Below are 20,051 nucleotides of genomic sequence, written 5' to 3'. Positions count from 1 at the left end.
CTTTTTATGCTTTACAATGGCCTTAGCTCCGTTTTGAGGCAATTGAATTTTTTTTCACACTTTTTTATGCCTTACTATAGCCATACCTCCATTTTGAGGTGCAAAATTATGAAATCTGAGAACCAACAAAAACAACTGATTATAAATAGTTCTTTCTCAAGGAACTTCCTTGTAAAATAAAGATCAAACATCCGTCATGTTTAATTTATTAGGTTTTATTTGCATATGTAGCATAGAACAGACCCTACAATAATAGGAGCTAACTGTGACCAAACTTTACTATGTTTTCTTTCACTCGTTTCCCTTACCATCACCGCATAGTTTGTCTGAATATAATTATGTCTTCTCGCGTCTCTGTGCCTCCTTTCTATTCGAAACGCTTGCATGGCACACACCTTGCTAAGTCTGAAGCCCCGCCTCTCTCCACAGAGGCAGCGCAAAACTAAACCACATGGCGCAAAAAATTTAAACAAATCATCTTTTTTTTTTTTTTTTTAAAATTGCGTTGAAATGCGCAAGCTTGATCCGATTCGAACAAAAATTGGTGGGAAATTGAGAAATCAAACTGACACATCGAGGTAACTGAGAAATATAATAAATATTAAATTACAAACCTACCAATATTTTTGCTGATCAGTTTTATTGAACAAAAACATTTCATACAGGAAATACAATATTATACAAGTGTTGCACAAACAAGATGGAAATAAAAGGTTGAGAAAAAGACAAACATGACTGGGTACAAACAGAATTGCACCGGGTGTCAAGGAGTGGGCGTCAAAATGGAGACAAGGGACGCAAGACACTACTATGTGCTGGAGTCGAAGAAGAAACGTATGAGTAAAAGGTGTTGGCCACACTGTCGGCTGATTTGGTCTTTGAATGGAGAGATTTCCACAGTGGATTCTATCAGGTATTGGTCAGACCTGGACTCTTTAAAAAAAAAAAAAAAGTTTTCCATGCTTTTATTTAAAAAATAAATCACAGATCCACATCTACAGTATTTACTGTGGCGGTGATGTCACGGTCATTGTTTTTAAAAATACCTGTTGATGGTTTTCTGCGTGTTCTAGATGATAACAGTGTATGTATTCATGGTCCTTTTCTGCAGCACTGTAGGACTAAACACTTAATACTTGTTCTGTCAAGCAACACCGTCACGGTTTGTTAGTGTCGATGTGAAATAAATGCAAAACCAGGATTTTTCTGCACTCATACCCACCTGCGTTGGGCAGCAATGTCACTGGTTGGTTGGTTGCAGAAGTTATTTAAAACCAGCACTGAAATGGTTACAGAAACCAGATGACGTTCCAAATCGATCTTCAGCACCAGTGTGAAAAGCACCTCAAGAAAAATTTACCAGATTCCCGTTTTGGTTCAAACATTTCTACATACAAAGGAAGGAAGATAGAAAAGTGCATATTTTGTATTTCGAATGTGAAGATAAGTAAATAATAGTTGAAAAACAGGTCAGAGTCTGGCTAACTGGGAACAGATTTAATGGGAAATCAAGCTCTTAAAAGAAAAAAAAAGTGTCCTATTTTCGACAAACAGGCTGTAGTTAAAGCAACATCCACCTCAAACGCAACTCAGCCGGACGAATGTTCTCTCGATAAACACACAGTTTACTTTCTCTAAATACTTTGAACAGCAGGCCTTGTACATTTTTTAGTTCTTCTTTTTACTTCTGAAACTTTACACCCCTGAAGCCAGGAATAGGAAGCATCTGGAAAAAAGCAGAAACTCTAAAGACATGAAATTGTAGTCAGAAGATATTAAATATATATATATATATATATTAAAAAAAACCCCAACATGTTTTTAAAAAGTGTGTATCATTACTTCTCTTAATAAAAAGCAAACAGCAGTTAAAATTTTGAGACGTTTGATTATTTTTTTCCTCATACGTTTGTTTGCTTTGATAAATTCACAGAGCAGGTACATTACCGGTGTTCAACGGGTGTTTCTGATTTCCTTCTGCAGCTTTTTCCAAGATTCTTCCTAATATGGAGAACACTTAACCGCTTTTCCATTCTTTAATTTTATTGATTTAGCAAACAAATCAGCATGTTAACTCCACTCCGTCACTCCATCGTAGCTAGTTTCAGCGTCGACAAAAAGCTTTTGCTGCTTAGAACTGCACAAAGAAAAAAAAACAGAAAAAAACCCAATTGGAAACAGATGGTGCATCTTATGCTTGCACCTTCTTAAAGGGGAAGAACACCCATCTTTCTTTGATTGGCTACAGTACACTGCATCCCAGAAAAGAAAAAGCACTGAACTCAAAGCAGAATAACATTTAGTGTTATGTGAATGAGTGAACAGTTAGCTGGTAGTAATTTCCCAGCCAGCTAGGAAAAGTATCACTCCATTTTGAAATGCCTTTTACTCCCAGTTGCCCATTACTCCTTTTTCCAGCAGCGAAACACAGAAACCCAAGTCAGATTCCTGTAACGAATACCAGCTTTCAGCTGGGTGAAGGCTAACGAATGTAAACCAGTATTATTTGCTAAATGAAAATGACTAACCATGAATGAAAGTGTCACTTAATCTGGTATCTTAAGTCCCTCAGGATGTGATTGAGAGGGTGGATCTGAATGACCGGAGACAGGTTGACCTGTAGAATCTTCTGTGCCTTTCTGCAGGCGACTGCTACCGGCAGAGACTCGTCCACCTTTATTACTTTGCCCCGAAAACTGTTCTTGTCCCTTCGGCTGATTCTTTGACGGCTTCTCTGCTCGCTCACATCTTTGGGGCCCCGGGCATCTCGGTGGAGGCCGTTGCTCCTCCATCCTTTACTAGTCAGCTCCGTGTGAGTCTGTGAGAACACTCGACCGTTCCCATAAAAGACTGGCGCCGAATCTCCGATTAGGGCACCGTCTAATCGGATCGGGCACGACAGGCTCTTCTGGCTAAACAAGGCCACGGCTTTGGTGGGTGTCCCACCACCATTCTGAGAAGGCTGAGAAGGTATTCCTGAAATCTTCGGAGGGTGATTTTTCTGTGAAAATGCGACCAAGGGTGCCTCGGAGGACGGGTCCCAGGTCGTGTGGATCTGGAGTTTGGCTGTGTGGCAGCCTGAAAGACCCTCAATGTTGGTCAGTCTGTAGCACGGCTTCCAATCTGCTGGCGGCATTTCAATGATATTAGTAGGCGTCTTACTGCAGTAAGTGGCGCGATGGTCCACCAGCTGCTCATGAGGGGGGACTCCCTGAATCCGAGGGTTCCTCTTGTCCAAAGTGCTCCAGGAAGGGTGCACCTCCTTCTTTCTGGTCGGACCCTTCTTTCCCCTCCTTTTGGCAGATGATCTCGGAGTCTTGTTTGATGGCCTCAGCATGTCTTCCGTCAGGGGTTGGTTGGTGCAGGAGCGATAGTTGTACACATCCTTGCTGCGCAGCACCGTAGGCCTGTGACCCTCTGCACTGAGCTCCTGCAAGAAGGTTACCAATTCTTCGGTGCTCGATAAGTCACGGGACATCGGACTTATGATCTTAAGAGCGTCCAGGAGAACATTGTTCCCTGCAGTGGAGATCCGGCACCAGGAGTGAACAACCTTCCTCTCTTCATTGACAAAAGTCAATGGCCGTCTGACCACCGGACCCCGAGCTGCGTCAGCCATCTTTGTGGTCCTATTAAAAAACAAAAGCAAGGAGCACAGTCAGAGAAACACCTAACAGACCTTTGGTAAAGACAGAAGCAAAATGTTCGTTTTCCACAAAAGCTGTCAGAGATTTAAACAGTTTATGAATCTATGACCACATACTGTACAAATCCACGTTTGAAAGATCAATACTCAAACCCTAAATGTGGATTCTCAGATCTTCTACTCAGAGTCCAAACACCACATAACATAGGTCTATCTCAGCTCGACCGATTAATTGTCAGGCCAAATAATAGGGACGTTTTTGGCATGTAACTGATGTTGCACGTGCGCATTACTAAAAGTATTGTGAAGAAGCTGTGAATTGAAGAGTGAACTAAATCCATGAATAACTCCAAAAATTCTATCCGGTCCTATTAATATAAGAGTACTACACAGCGCACCACATCACTTCATACTGCTATGCCGGATTTACCAGCCTCAGAAAAGTTAGTTAATTAAAATACATTTTGAGAAGGTTCCGATTAATGTATCTATTTATGGTGGAGTAGGGATGTCATGATTGCGTTACAAATAATTATTCGTAACGTTTCCTAAATACTATGCTTTACACCAATCTGATCTGCTCGGATCGGCCGATATTTTGCATTTTATGTGATAAACTGTAATGTCTTAATTTGTCAATCAGATCAATCACGTCATTGTCGTGACTAAACTTTGTCAATGCTCCCATTGCATTGTGTTATTCGTGTCATTTACTCTGAAGACGTTCCACACCACCTACGCTCTACGTGACACGGCTCTATAGTATTTCACTGGCGTTTGTGCACATAGCTGAAAACCTATGCGCAAATGGCGAAACAATCGCTTGGTTGGAGTGGTGCAGCTGATCCCAGTTTTCTTCCAGGGTCTACCGGCTCTGAAAGCGGAGGCAGCATCTGCTGTTAGCGTCTGTGTGTGTGCTTGTTTTGTTTATTCAGCCCGTGAAGCTGCATGGTAAAAGGGAGAGACCTAAGAGCGGAGAGTTACCGTTTACCTTCATGGTAATACCGGACACTTCTGTGCATTTCAGGGGGATGGTGGATACAGATGCGTGTGTGCGCCCCACCTCCGCAATACACCTGTGAATACAAACTACAGGTTTTCCAACCCCAAAGTCAAGAAATACAGTGGGGCAAAAAAGTATTCAGCCACCAAGTGTGCAAGTTTTCCCACTTAAAAAGATGAGAGGCTTGTAATTTTTGTCATAGGTATACCTCAACTATGAGAGACAAAATGAGAAAAAAAATCCAGAATATCACATTGTAGGATTTTTAATGATTTTATTTGCAATTTATGGTGGAAAATAAGTATTTGGTCAATACTTTGTAATGTACCCTTTGTTGGCAATGACAGAGGTCAAATGTTTTCTGTAAGACTTCACAAGGTTTTCACACACCGTTCCTGGTATTTTGGCCCATTACTCAATACAGATGTCCTCTAGAGCAGTGATGTTTTGGGGCTGTCGCTGGGCAACACGGACTTTCAACTCCCTCCAAAGATTTTCTATTGGGTTGAGATCTGGAGACTGGCTAGGCCACTCCAGGATCTTGAAATGCTTCTTACGAAGCCACTCCTTCGTTGCACGGGCAGTGCGTTTTCACTCAAAATCTCACAATACATGGCCCCATTCAGTCTTTCCTTTACACGGATCAGTCGTCCTGGTCCTTTTGCAGAGAAACAGCCCCAAAGCATGATGTTACCACCCCCATGCTTCACAGTAGGTATGGTGTTTTTTGACTTCAACTCAGCATTCTTTCTCCTCCAAACATGACGAGTTGAGTTTTTACCAAAAAGTTCTATTTTGGTTTCATCTGACCATATGACATCCCCCCAATCCTCTTCTGGATTATCCAATTGCTCTCTAGCAAATTTCAGATGGGCCCGTACAAGTATTGGCTTAAGTAGGGGGGACACGTTTGGCACTGCAGGATTGGAGTCCCTGGCTTGTTACTGATGGTAGCCTTTGTTACTTTGGTACCAGCTCTCTGCAGGTCATTCACTAGGTCCCCCCATGAGGTTCTGGGATTTTTGCTCACCATTCTTGTGATCATTTGACACCACGGGGTGGGATCTTGCGTGGAGCCCCAGATTGAAGGAGATTATCAGTGGTCTTGTATGTCTTCCATTTTCTAATAATTGCTCCCACAGTTGATTTCTTCACACCACGCTGCTTACCTATTGCAGATTCAGTCTTACCAGCCTGGTGCAGGTCTACAATTTTGTTTCTGGTGTCCTTTGACAGCTCTTTGGTCTTGGCCATAGTGGAGTTTGGAGTGTGACTGTTTGAGGTTGTGGACAGGTGTCTTTTATACTGATAACGAGTTCAAACAGGTGCCATTAATACAGGTAACGAGTGGAGGACAGAGGAGCCTCTTAAAGAAGTTGTTACAGGTCTGTGAGAGCCAGAAATCTTGCTTGTTTGTAGGTGACCAAATACTTATTTTACCGTGGAATTTACCAATAAATTCATTAAAAATCCTACACTTTATCACTTTGTGAACAATGGCCACGCAGGATATGGGCTTTATGCACACTTCACTTCTGCGTTTGAGTGAAGACAAAGAACTTTCGGTTCCTAACCCTACTGAATTATGACAAATGACAATATGTTTCATATTAATCTCACGCAACTCAACAACAGCAGTAAACAGCAGAGGACATCTTACACATTTGCATAACTACAGTCTTCACTCAAACGCGGAAGTAAAGCGTGCATATAGCCCATATCCTGAGAGGCCATTGTTCACAAAGTGATAAAGTGTAGCTCCTTTCCAACAGTAAAAATAAAATGCACCCCAGATCGATAGTAGTTTGAATGCGTGTGGAGGAGATGCAGTAGTGTTGTGATGACGCCACAGACAGTGTGCGAAGAGGCGTGTCGGAACGGGTAGGAGCTTCTTAAAGAGACAGAGGCCTATTTCAAGGCGTTTGATACAGCCATGATATGAGAGCAAATTTATTCAAGGCAGTTATTTTAATTTACTGCATTTACAGACCAACATAAGGTTGCATCATCATTGTAGTGTGCTATAGAATGGTACTACGTGATTGAAAAAAGCATAATACCCCCTCTTTAAGTATCAGAAGAACTGATCGACCGATTCATTGGCCGGCCGATTTAAGCGTGTTTTACGTGTATCGGCATTGGCTGATGCACGCTGCTGCGTTCGTTGATCCACTTTATTAACAAAGCGGCTGCTACAGGCTGCTCTGTGTTGCTGGAGACAGAGGCTGCAGAGCCCCTCCCCCCACTAGCAGAGCGTGAAGGAAGCTCTTCAATCCCAATGGCAAGATTTAAACTTTCAAAGCATCTTTTAACTGCTTAACTTAGCGTTGTTCCGTGATTCTGTGTTGTGTCGCAGTTGTATTTAACGAGCAGCTGGCTGGAGGTTTGGCTTGTGTGTTTCTCTTTCTCTCTCCCTCTCTGCTTCTCACTCAGCGCTGCGCTGAGAAGGAGAGCTTTCACTACTTGTTTGAATATTTATTCCTGTTAATTTTGATGCAGTTTAGAACAGAAACTTGAGCAGTTAAATGTTCAAGGCGCATCTGACATCACGTTATTTTCCTCTGTTAATTTATGTGTTGAAATTGACTATTATTCAAGGTTTCTTTTTTGTATTTAATACTATAATTTTATATCTTTATACTAAATAATCCAGTTAATAAAATACATCTTCAGTCAGGCCAACTTCTGTCAAGGCTATTTTCAGGACAAGGATGAACAGCTCTCTTTCATAATATTTCATGAGATGTCTCACTATTTTTTTACTTGTTCTTGTTCTGTTTTTATTATTTATTAAATATTTTTTACTTGGTGTCGTGCTATCTCACCTTTGTTAATTTCAATAAATGTTCCTTTTTTTAAATTGAGACTTGTACCATTTATTATCATCATAGACTCGCTGTAGCGCATACAAGCGTGTCCTGTAACCATCTCTGATTGGCCAGCAGCCCAGGAAGGCAGTTCTCAACAATTCTGATTGGTGAACATATATATTACTCAAATGATGGAGACGGAATAAAAACCCTCCAGCGTCTGAGGTTACGTTATTGCAGTAGTGAAAACCTTAATACTTGGGATGCACCGAAATGAAAATTTGTGGCCGAAGCTAAAGCCGAAAAAAATATACACGCTTGGCCGAATAATACCTTGTATCGAATGCGGTTCATAAGTTTTTCACTGTTTTTTTAATAGTGCCTAAATAGCCTAGAATACATTTTTAGACATGTTTTTTTAAAGAAAGTAAATGTTTATTGAATATTCTGACATTTTTTAAATATTCCAGTAGCCTTTGATTTTAAAAAAGCACAACAAAGTTTTTCATTTATATTAGCCCTTCAAATAAAATAAAAATTAGAGGGGAGGTATGATGAAAAAAAATCACTTTATAATGGTTTTACTACAGTGATATACATCCCTTTAGCCTCATTCAGAGGGCCAAAGTTGAAAAAGTTCTGTTTCCTCCTTCCCTTGTTATTCCACATTTTGTAAAAAAGTCAGCTCCAAACGGGTAAGTTGGATTTTGCCCACGTTGGCAGGTGACGTCACCTAACACGCCTCTTAGAATGTGAGCTCCTCCCTCTCCAACTATCCAACAGCTAAAACAACACTGCTGTTTAATATAGAATATATATTATACTTTATTGTCATATATGTAAACACAAACTGCACTACTTTATCTGCTGCCGATCGTGTTGGGAGTCACTGCTTGCAGCCACGAACCCATTGTTTACACACATCAGCTGTTAGCATTCCGTGCTAATGCTACACCAGTCTATGCAGCGAAACCCAACATTTCTTGTGAACTGAAGATTAAACAATTGGAAAGTTTACGAATTTGTGGCTCACAGCACCAACAATGGACTTGGTAATGGAATTGGACTTTTACACAGTGACGGACAACGGAGAGCGATAAGGAGAAAGTCTGGCTGTGTTTGTGTGTGGAAAGGCGGAGCTGCTGCTGCTCTGCAGCAATGCGCAGGCACTTTTCCGACTCAAAATCACTGCACGTTGTTTGATTGCGTCACATGCTACTATTCGGCCTTGCTTTTAACTCACTAAACCATTGGCAGAATGTGGCTTTTTTTGCAATATTCGGCCGAATATATTTGGTGGCCGAATATTTGGTGCATCCCTACTTAATACCAATGTAATTAAGGTTAATCGTTCATCCTTAACCTGACGTAACCCTTCTTAAGGGTTTGCCTCTGAAAAAAGAAACTAACAGGTACGCTATGCTATAATAGAAAACCCCAAATGCATCACAGAGAAAACATCAATATATATTGAGTATTGCCATTCTGGTTCGATTGTATGCATCAAAGCATCTCAAGCCAAGGGCAAAATATCGAAATATATATACGGTTAGGGGATATAGGTTGAAAATATCGAGATAATAAAAAAAAGACCATATCGCCCAGCCCTACTAACAATAGCATCAGCATTGCATTAACATTAAAATAGCTGTTCGGTTCAAAGTCATTTAACAAAATTAAGAGGTCTAGACCAGTGGTTCCCAACCTTTCTTTTCTTGTGTACCCCTTGAGCCTTTTTGTCATACCATGAGTACCCCCTCACTCATACGTGTTCATGATTCTCCAAAAGTAGAACATAACAACTAAATATTCAACGCAAGTCATTTTTAATTAATCTTCTTAAATTGAACAAGTAATATTCAGGGATTATCTTCTTATTTAACTCAAATTAAACATAAAATGATGTTGCCTTCAAGGCAAAAAAAAAAAAAAAAAAAAAAAAAAAAAGATAAATATAAGAAATATAGTAAACGTTTGTATTATTAATACCGTATTAATACTAATTAATTATGATTACATTGTTATTAAAGAGAATTAATAAAGTTGAAATTAGAAAAAATAAGAAGAAATAAAAACAATAAGTAATATAAATAAATAAATACAAAAATAATTAACCTACCTGTATTATATATAACTTATATGACATTTACCACAAAAGGAGCTTATTTGAATATGTCCTATTTAGGCATTTCAATTTTAAAAACAAGCCATAGCGCACACGTACCATTTTATTTAAGGACTTACGAAAAGACAGAATATTGTTTTATTATCTTGGAAATAAATTCTTCATTTTTCCACGTACCCCTAGGGGTACGCGTACCCCTGGTTGGGAAACACTGGTCTAGACAATTAATAATATTATTAATCTGAGTTAAAATGGAAAGAACTGATGTTGACAGGTAGTCGTGACAACTGAGGACAAGTTAAAACAGCTCTGTTGACAGAGCAAGATTAGTGATGACGCTATGTTCAAAAAGCCCAATAAGTCAGACTCCGATGTCTATAGGCACAGCCAGTTACTAAAAGGTGACTGGATTGAATGGTCGGAACTAGACCGTCATCAGGAGCACTCAGCCCTTTGGTCTATGACGTTTGAATAAAAACTAATACAAGACAAACACGATTCGTAACATTGTGTGCTGCCTGGCAAGCATTTTCCGGGGGCTTGAATCAAAGATCTGAACAATAACAATAGCACTACCATTAACCTAGCAATAATAATAACAACCTAGCATTAGCACTAACCTACCATTAGTATGGATGGGTGATATTGACAAAAAAAAATGTATCCCGATAATTTCTAGTATTTAATACGATAGTGATAAAAATCACAATAAATAAAAACTATAAAGAAAAAAATAAAGAAAAAAATTCACAACTTAGTATAAACAGGTTCCTTACAAATAAATCTGAATACATCAACACTAGACACATTTAAAAAGGCTACAATAACTGCTGACTCAAACAGCTCATGAGCTGATATTTTATGGAATATATTTGTGTATGTGTATTACTATTAGTGTTATTGTATGTAATTCATTTATTTGCTCACTTGAAATAAAATTATACATATATATCTACCTATAAAAGCAAGGGAGGTTAGTCACTTCTGGACGGCCCAGAAATGAAACCTATTGAGCTTTTGACCTCAGGGTGTGAGGGGGCGCTAGCGCACCATCTATATCTATTTCACTGCACTGCTCCTCACCCAAGCAAGAGTCACGTGTGCGGCCACTCCTCCTCCACTTCCTCCTGTGCCATGCTATTGTTAGCTTCTCAAACACGGGAGCTCTCTGAATAGTTCATTTGAAACCGTCAGCCACTGGTTAGTCTTTTGCAGACACGTTTCCCATTGTTTAAACCATATAACTGTTGTTCAATAACGCACTGTTTCACTAGAGTCGATTTTGACCTCAACCCGTTCAAAACTCCATCTGGAAAACTGCGAATTCACTGTGGTGCCGTGCATGGAAGCTAAGCTCTGACCACTCGATTCGAAGGTAAAAATTTATTTTTGTTTTTTAAAAAAAGACAGCCGAATTGTAGATAATACTTTAATGTACTTACTCATGTAGTTTAGAGCTTTACGTTTTGTTGTTTTTCTGATTGGCGGTACAATCACTATGGAGTTTGGTTATCAGCGTCTCAAACATTTTACACACAGTATTTTTTTATTTGAGTCTTTTGCAGACACGTTTCCCATTGTTTAAACCATATAACTGTTGTTCAATAACACACTGTTTCACTAGAGTCAATTTTTACCTCAACCCGTTCAATACTCCATCTGGGAAACTGCAAATTCTCTGTGGTGCCGTGCATGGGAGCTAAGCTCTGACCACTCGGTTCGAAGGTAAAAAATTATTTTTGTTTTTTTAAAAAAGACAGCCGAATTGAAGATAATACTTTAATTTACTTACTCACTCGTGTAGTTTAGAGCTTTATGTTTAGTTTTGCGCAGTATTGTTGTTTTTCTGATTGGCGCTACAATCACTATGGAGTTTGGTTATCAACGTCTCAAACATTTCACACACACACACGGTATTTATTTATTTGAGTCTTTTGCAGACACGTTTCCCATTGTTTAAACCATATAACTGTTGTTCAATAACGCGCTGTTTCACTAGAGTCGATTTTGACCTCAACCCATCTGGAAAACTGCGGATTCTCTGTGGTGCCGTGCATGGAAGCTAAGCTCTGACCACTCGATTCAAAGGTAAAAAATGATTTTTGTTTTTTTAAAAAAAAGACAGCCGAATTGTTGATAATACTTTAATTTACTTACTCACTCATGTAGTTTAGATCTTTACGTTTTGTTTTGCGCAGTTTTGTTGTTTTTCTGATTGGCGCTACAATCACTATGGAGTTTGGTTATCAGCGTCTCAAACATTTCACACACACACACACAGTATTCATTTATTTATAATAAAAATATACTAAATGAGTAAAATAAAACACTAAAAAATGCACGACAACAAAAATATGAAAATGACTGGTTGTTTTTCTGATTGGCGATACAATCACTATGGAGTTTGGTTATCAGCTTCTCAAACATTTCACAGAACATACACACATGGTATTTATTTATTTATTTAAATATATATACTAATACTAAATGAGTAAAATAAAACACAAATGCACAAAATACAAGTGAAAGAATAAAACATACATATGACTCCAAAAAACATACATTACAGAAAAATACAACAAAAATATGAAAATGACTCAAAATACACAAAACTAAATATTCATACAAAAAATACACAAAACTAAATATTCATACAAAAAATACACAAAATGACAACAGAAATGCACAAAAATACACAAAATGACTCCAGCAGGTCCATCTCATTAAAAAGGGTATCTTTATCATGTGCTAATGGCTATGGACGAACCGCAAGGCTGTTAGTACTTGCCCTAGTATATCAAGCAGATGGCTAAATTAGCCCATAATGTTGTCTGAACACATTCAACAGTAGTGATCGACCAATTCATCGGCCGGCCAATTTTTGCGTGTTTTACGTGTATCGGACGATGCAGTCATAGTTAACGAGCAGCTGGCTGGAGGTTTGGCGTGTGTTTCTTTCCCCCCTCTCTCTGCTTCTCTCAGTGCTGCGCTGAGAAGTTTTTAACTTTGAGAAGCAGTTTACTACTTGTTTGAATATTTATTCTTGTTAATGTAATTTAAACAGCAACTTGAGGAGTTTGTTGCTTATTACGCATCTGACATCACGTTTCCTCTGCTATTTTATGTTCTGGGGTTGTGTTGTAATGGACTAATATTCATGGTTTCTTTTTGTGTTTAATACTATGATTATATTATTTATACTCAATAATAATCCTGTTAATAAAATATATCTTCAGTCAGGACCACTTTTGTCAAAGCTATTTTCAGGACAAGGACAAACAGTTATCTTTCATAATATTTCATGAGATGTCTCACTATTTCTTTTACTTGCTCTTGTTCTACCTCACCTGTTTTTATTATTTGTTAAATACGTTTTACTTGGTGTCATTCTACCTCACCTTTGTTAATTTAAATAAATGTTCCTTTTTTTAATGAGACTTGTACCATTTATCATCATCATAGTGTAATTTATATGATGTTAATTGAGGGAGCAAAAGTAGTATCGGCTCAAGAAAATCGGCAGTCGGCAGTCGGTCATTGGCTCAGGCTGACCCTGGCCCTAAAAATCCCATATCGGTCAATCCCTATTCAACAGCATGCACAAATTATACATATTATATCAAAGCAGTATACAGCTAACTTGAGGTGGGTGTACTCTTGTTTTCTCATCAATACTTACAGTTTAGAATTTACGCACACGGACACAACCACAAGGTCCGCTCCACACCCGATAACTAAAGAGAAGCTAAAACTCTGCGGACGTAGTGATTATAACCGAACTTGCTACAGCCTAATTTGTGATTGGCTACCCAAGAAACCAATGACACATTGTAGATGTAGCGCATACAACCAAACATGCTACAGTCTAACTTGTGATTGGCTACATAAGAACTGTCAAAAAAACTATTAAAGACACACATACATTGAGTCCTTCGTCACAGCATTGGACTATATTGTAATATCAATATATTTCTCTTAACATTAAAAGTTTCTTCTGTAGAGCCGCCAGTATGCCTTTTTCTCCTCTCTTAACCCCGCCCCGCCTCTCCCTGAGTGAAACTCAACACACACACGCGCTGACGAAACACCCCCCTCCTTCACTCACTCACCTCTGCAGCCGCAGCAACAACATTAGAGACAGAGTCGAACGAAGAGTGAGTTAGTAAAAAAAGGTGTCTGTGGGTCAATAACATAAACAGGACTCAAAACAACTCAAACATTGCTTCTATGTAATTTCAGACGAGACGGTAACAGAAAAGTAACATAAGGCTCCATTTTTGGAGTTGTATGTGGAATGATGTCAGATTTGGCTTTTTTTCTCTGCTTTTGTGTGTTGTTCCAATGCTAACAAAAGAAATAAACATGTGAATGCCAATGAATTTGTAATTTCAACAATTTTCTGGGAGAAGTGATGCATTATCTGACAGAAGTGCAGGGGTGCCAATATTTTTGGCCATGACTGTAGGTTTAAAATCCACCTTTTACGGCGTTGTTCTGTAAGCTTTTTACATTTCTCACCTTTGTGAACAACAAACTTCGGTACTCTATCAAATCTCTTTTCCTTTTCTCGGTTAGAATGATTGGAGCAGCCGTAAACTATACAAAACATGGGCATTTCGATTATTTCAGATGGCAGATTCTCAAACTTCACTTCCTGCCCTCCATCTGAATTTTGCGCTGTCGCTTTGTCGCGATGCAGCAATGTCAGTGACGTCACGAGAATCGACAGAGCAGGCCATATTGGTTGATCCTAATAACAACTCTAGGGTACGTTCAACAGCACGAATTACAATTACACCACAGTATATTATATCTATGGAGCAGACTCTCGTCCGCTGTCAGTGAATGGACACAGTCAGTTGCAATAGCCAGATATCTTTGATTAACAAAAAGCTCCCCCTGTCGTGGTAAGAGTGGGGGGCGCAGTAGATCAGTTGGGGGGGCATGGCCCGCAAATGCCCCCACATGACGCCGACACTGGATCCCCCTATGCTGTGAAAAATTCCTGGCGAAAACCAGTGTTGGGCCAACGTCATAATAATGCTGTTACCAATACAATATGGTGCGTTTGTCCGTTACTTTGCTAGCTGCATTGTACTTCATGTTTACAGTGGCGCTTCATATTTTTGCGGGATGCCGTGCCAAACACGGTAAAACAGTAGAAGAAGCATTGTCAGCGTGTTTCTGCTTGCGCCAATCATAGCGAGGCAATGCGAGAGCAGGACGAGCTTCTCAGAGTGGAAATACGCGCATTATTGTTGTCTCCAAAAGATGCATCAGTGAAGCTAAGCTAACGCTGCGACTGGATTTTAACGGACTGACTGTGATCCAGGGATAGGTCAGCCAAACTATTGCACGGCATGTTGTTGTAAATAAACAGCCTGTTGCTGCTGCTTAGTCACTGCTAACAGCAGCTCATTAGCCTAATATGTTTAGCATTGTGTAGCTGAGAAAAATGCTGTGAATTTGTTTTTCCACATTTATTTTCATAAGCATTTTCAACAGCAGAATGTGCACATCTTACTTTACATTACTGTGCTAAGGCTGAAAAAGTACTGTTTTAATTTTGGAGCAGCTGTTTTGTGTTTTATATGCACATCATTTATGGTTGTTTTATAGGAGTTGATCAACAGTGGATTATTATATTATTACAGCACTAATATGAAGCTGTATGGACACAAATGACCCAAAATAAATAATACATTCTTTAATTTTAAGTAACTCAAAAGTTACTTTTTCCAGGATCGCATTACTTTTTGGTGTAAGTATTAAAAATAGTAACTGAGTTACTTTGTTAATGAAGTAACTCGTAATGGTAACTAGTTACTTTTTTCAGTAACTAGCACAACACTGGTGAGAACCCTAGAGATGATATCATGCATTCACGACAATCACGACAATATGATCGGCTGTAATATCTTCATTTGCCGATTAATGACCTTTATTGTAGTGATGACACTTTATGTAGATGCTCCCATTGCATTGTCTTATCTGTCTCATTTACTCCAAAGTTGTTCCACAACAGCGACATGTTTGCGCTACGTAACAGGGCTCTATAGTACGAGCATTTCTGAAAGGAGCGACTGGCCGTTGTCTGCTTCCAGAGTCCACTGAAGTCAGTGTCTGCTGTTAACATCTATGTGTGTGTGGAGGAGCTGGTTTAAAATGTATGTAACCAATCTGTTCATGATAAATGGGTCAGTTTTTCTCATACCTACTGTTGCTGACTATTGATTAACATCACTTGATCAAGCTTTTTCCAACATTCCACACTACAAAATAAGTAATAACAGTATGTATGATTTATGTTGATATCATATCGGGCCAATATCTGTATTGGCCAATACGCAAGGTTGCAATATCGGTATCGTATCGGAAGTGAAAAAGTTGTATCAGGACATCTCTACACGATATACCGATACTACAAAAGTAATGCGATATAATGCCATTAAAAAACAAACAATACCATGTGTTTTCAGTATTGACACTTCAAGACAGTGTTTTAATCAGAGTGGTTAAAGGCTGCACTCTTGGTCCTCTCTTTCTATAGTGGGCGGAGCCTTCTACACACAGAACAAAATATGGAACCATTTGGCTTATACAGCTGACAGTGAACATGGAAAGGCGTAAAATGGAAAAGCGCAACGTGATGCGTGGACAAACCCAGAAATGGAACTTGAGAAATTTTAAAATGCAAAATCGGGGGCCCAACTTAAAAAAACAACAAGCCTTGTTCATTGGCCTAAAATACAGGCTAGCCAGCAACAATGCAAACCTACACAAGGTTCATTAGTGATCTCATTCGTGCAGCCTTTTTATTTCTCTGTTTAAAGAAAATGTCACGCTTTAATTAATTAAAAACCATTCCTTATTTACGAAGACGATCTGGCCTAAAGCATAATGGGCAAATATATACAATCATGTAGTACACACCGAGCTACACCTCTTAAAGGGGACATATCATGGTTTTAAATCCTTCCTTTTTACATATAAATCATACAGTTGTGGTCTATATAAAGCGGAACTGCAATGCTTGGGTCTGAATTCCTCATTATTATAGCTCCACAGGCCCCTTTTCTACCCCTTTTCTGATGTGCTTCTGAGAGCAACTCGTTTTGGTGCGGTCTCTTTAAATGCAAATGAGACACTCCATACCCCGCCCCCTCTTCAGGTGACACTCGGTTCAACTCCACCCTGCTCGGCCATTTTTGTCGTTTGATAGAAGAGATACGGCTATGTAGCGGCGCATAAACTTTTTATTCAGAGGTTATTTACAAAATGTCAACAACAGAAGACTTGTCCATCCAGCCTTACATGTTTGAGCCAGAGTCGGACCCGGCGGAGCGAGATGAAAATGAAGATGATGAATCTGCAGAACCCTAACAAGTGAGCTAACACAAGCACCGAGCTAACGCTAGCGCCAAGCTAACGTCACGAAATGCATTTTAATACAGTCTTTTCAAAGACAAAAACGGCAAAATGAAATGACTAATGAAAACTTTAGACTTAAATTAAATCACGTAGGCCATATCATCAAGGATCTAAAACGAGCACACAGCGCTACATATGATGTCTGAAGACGGTGCAACTGCTAATGCTAACAAAACAATGACAGGGACGTCTTATCACACTTTTTAGCGTTATTTACAGCTTACCGAAGTGCTCTGTTCGTCGTCTCCAAAGATAGAAGGAATTGAACCCTCAATCAGACAAAGTCTTTCGGCAAATCCTTCTTTATACTGGCGAAGCGGTCATCCTTGAAGTGCTTCGCACACACAAACATGACCTGACTCACAGATGTGGGTACATTTCTGTGAAAAATAAAACTCAACCAGGCACTTCGAAAAGGTTCTGATGCTGGGAGACGGTGTAATGAAGCGTGTGGGTAACGACATCCAACAACCGAACATTTTGACTTATCCTCTCGTAACTTCGGCATCCTTGAGCTTGGACTACAAATATAAGCGAGAAATAAAAATGGCGGATTGCTCGAAGTGTTGGACCTGGAGTTGATGTACTAATTTGGCAGTTCCGCCTCAAATACTGTGATGTAATGGTTCAAAAAACGTAATAGAGAATAGAAAAATCGAAACAGATATGAGCAAAACAGAATATAAAGATATCTACGGAGCACCTTAGGAGACTAATTTGATTTTTTCTGTACTTCTAAGCACTCTAAATATACAACAAAATGCATTTAAGGGCTAAAAAAGTGGATTTAGCATGATATGTCCCCTTTAAATAACCACTTTAATAGCAAATATGAAAAACACTTGTTCATAAATAACAAAAATACCTACTCAAATATATTTTATGGGGCTGAAACTAAAGCTAGCCAGAAGAGCGTTAAGCAACAAAGAGCCCCCTCTCCCGATGCACCGCTAGCTCTTAGTCTGCTCGGAAAAATGATCACACCACACTTTAGCCATTTACAAACGTTCCATATTTACAAAGACGACATGGCCTAAAGCGTAGTCTGCAAGTATAAAACACATCATTCGAGGACAGTCATGAAGCATGTCGACCACACCCAAACTAGTTTTATATAACCACTACAACAGCAAATAACCAAAATTCTTGCTCATAAAGGACAAAGAAACCTATTTTTATGTTTAAAATGGTTCAAATGTATTTCATGGGACTGAGACTAAAACTACCCAGAAGAGCATTAAGCAATAAAGCTTGCCGTTAAACGACTCACTAGCACCCCTTGTCCCAACATACCGCTAGCTCTCAGTAAGTGTCACACTTAAAGTTATACCAGTATTTTTTTAAATTAAAGCAGACACAGTACAACTCATTCACAATTTCAGCCAATTCAGTTTAGTCGAAAACGTCGCCATTTTCCACATGGAATCGTTGGGCTGATCAAACCATCTCCTTGTCAACATTCCCTCCATCTACCCTGCCTGACAACATCACAGTAAAGTCATCTAAAAGTCAAAATATGTTAAAAATAAAAGCGTAACTTGACACAGACGTGAAAATGATTTAACCCTGAAATGGAATTTGGGAAATTTCAAAACGGAAAATCGGAGGCCCAACTTAACGACAACAATAAACCATGTTTATAAAAGAACAAAAGGAAGCTATATTCACAGTTAAAGTGTATTAGAGATACAGTTTTATTGGGCTAAAATACAGGCTAGCCAGTGACAACGCAAACCTACACAAGGTTTATTAGTGAGCTTATTTGTGCCACCATTTTATTTCTTGTCACACTTTAACCATTTACAAACCATTCCTTATTTACAAAGACGATCTCGCCTAAAGCGTAACTGGCAACAATAAAGTATATATATATATTAAGTACAGTCATAATGAAACATGTCGTCCACACCCTATCTTGACCTTTTAAATAACCATTACAATAGAAAATAACAAGAATATTTGTTCGTAAAAAACAAAGATACATACATTTATGTTTAAAACGGTTAAAATGTATTTTATGGGGCTGAAACTAAAGCTAGTCAGAAGCGCGTTAAGCAACAAAGTGTGCCATCACTCAGCTCACTAGCGCCCCCTGTCCCGACGCACCGCTAGCACTCAGTCTTCTCACAGAAATGTCACTAACTATGTACAAATTGTTCCTTATTTACGAAGATGACCTGGCCTAAAGCGTAATGGGTAAGTATAAAATATTAACCGCATAAAGTCACGAAGCATATCGTTCATACCCTCGCTAGACATTTAAATAACCACTACAATAGCAAATAACAAAAATACGTGTTCACAAAGTACAAAGATACCTACTTTCACGTTTAAAATGTATTTATGGGGCTGAAACTAAAGCTTGTCAGAAGCGCGTTAATCAACAAAGCGTGTCGTAAACGGCTCACTAGCGCCCCCTGTCCCGACACACCGCCAATTGTCTAACTTTAAGTTAAACCAGTATTGGAAAAAAAAAAAAAAAAAAGCACATGGACGGAGCAGATTCAGTACGATTCGTTTATAACTTCAGCCAGTTCAGTTTAGTTGAAAACGTCGCCATTTTTCACAAGGCATCGTTGGGCTGATCAAACCCTCGCCTTGTTAACCTTCTCTCCGTCTATCCTGCTTCCAGCACAGCCAGCCTGGACTCGCCACATTAACCCACACGTCAAGGTTACCCAGAAACACGTGAAATAATGGACAAGGGGAGGCTGAAGTACCTTTTAGCAGCGCTGTCTCGGCATCCTCCGGTGCCCGCTACGCCGACGTCCACGGGTAAAATGGCTGCAACAACCGAGCGCGGAGTGGGTGACAGAACAGGGAAGAGAGGCGGTCTCTGTTCACCCTCTGAGGGGTGGGGGTGGGGGTTGGGAACGGTGTCAACAAACCCACTTTAAATTTAACACAATACCCTCAAACTAACGACATATTCAACATAAATATGTCCCACAACAATACTTATTCTCAGTGAGCGCGAGTAAGCAAAATAATAATAATAGAAACAACACCTGACGTCACGGGGGGGTGGGGCTTATG

General features: G+C 39.3%; 1 protein-coding gene across 1 annotated transcript; it reads right to left on the bottom strand.

Moving 5' to 3' along the window:
- Positions 1-623: 623 nt before the first annotated feature.
- Positions 624-19,953, bottom strand: ccdc71 (coiled-coil domain containing 71). Its single transcript, XM_028446354.1, has 2 exons — positions 19,736-19,953; positions 624-3,629 (listed from the first exon to the last, which is right to left on the bottom strand). Exon 2 carries the CDS (start codon positions 3,617-3,619, stop codon positions 2,543-2,545), a length of 1,077 nt encoding a protein of 358 aa, XP_028302155.1. The 5' UTR covers positions 3,620-3,629; positions 19,736-19,953; the 3' UTR covers positions 624-2,542.
- Positions 19,954-20,051: the final 98 nt, after the last annotated feature.

The sequence above is a fragment of the Gouania willdenowi genome, chromosome 5 (genome assembly GCF_900634775.1).
Source record: "Gouania willdenowi chromosome 5, fGouWil2.1, whole genome shotgun sequence".
Lineage (NCBI taxonomy): Eukaryota > Metazoa > Chordata > Actinopteri > Blenniiformes > Gobiesocidae > Gouania > Gouania willdenowi.
This window is presented reverse-complemented; position numbering and strand designations above follow the sequence as displayed.

Excerpts from the sequence above, each read along its gene's own strand:
- ccdc71 (XM_028446354.1), bottom strand. The coding sequence starts at position 3,619 with ATGGCTGACGCAGCTCGGGGTCCGGTGGTCAGACGGCCATTGACTTTT.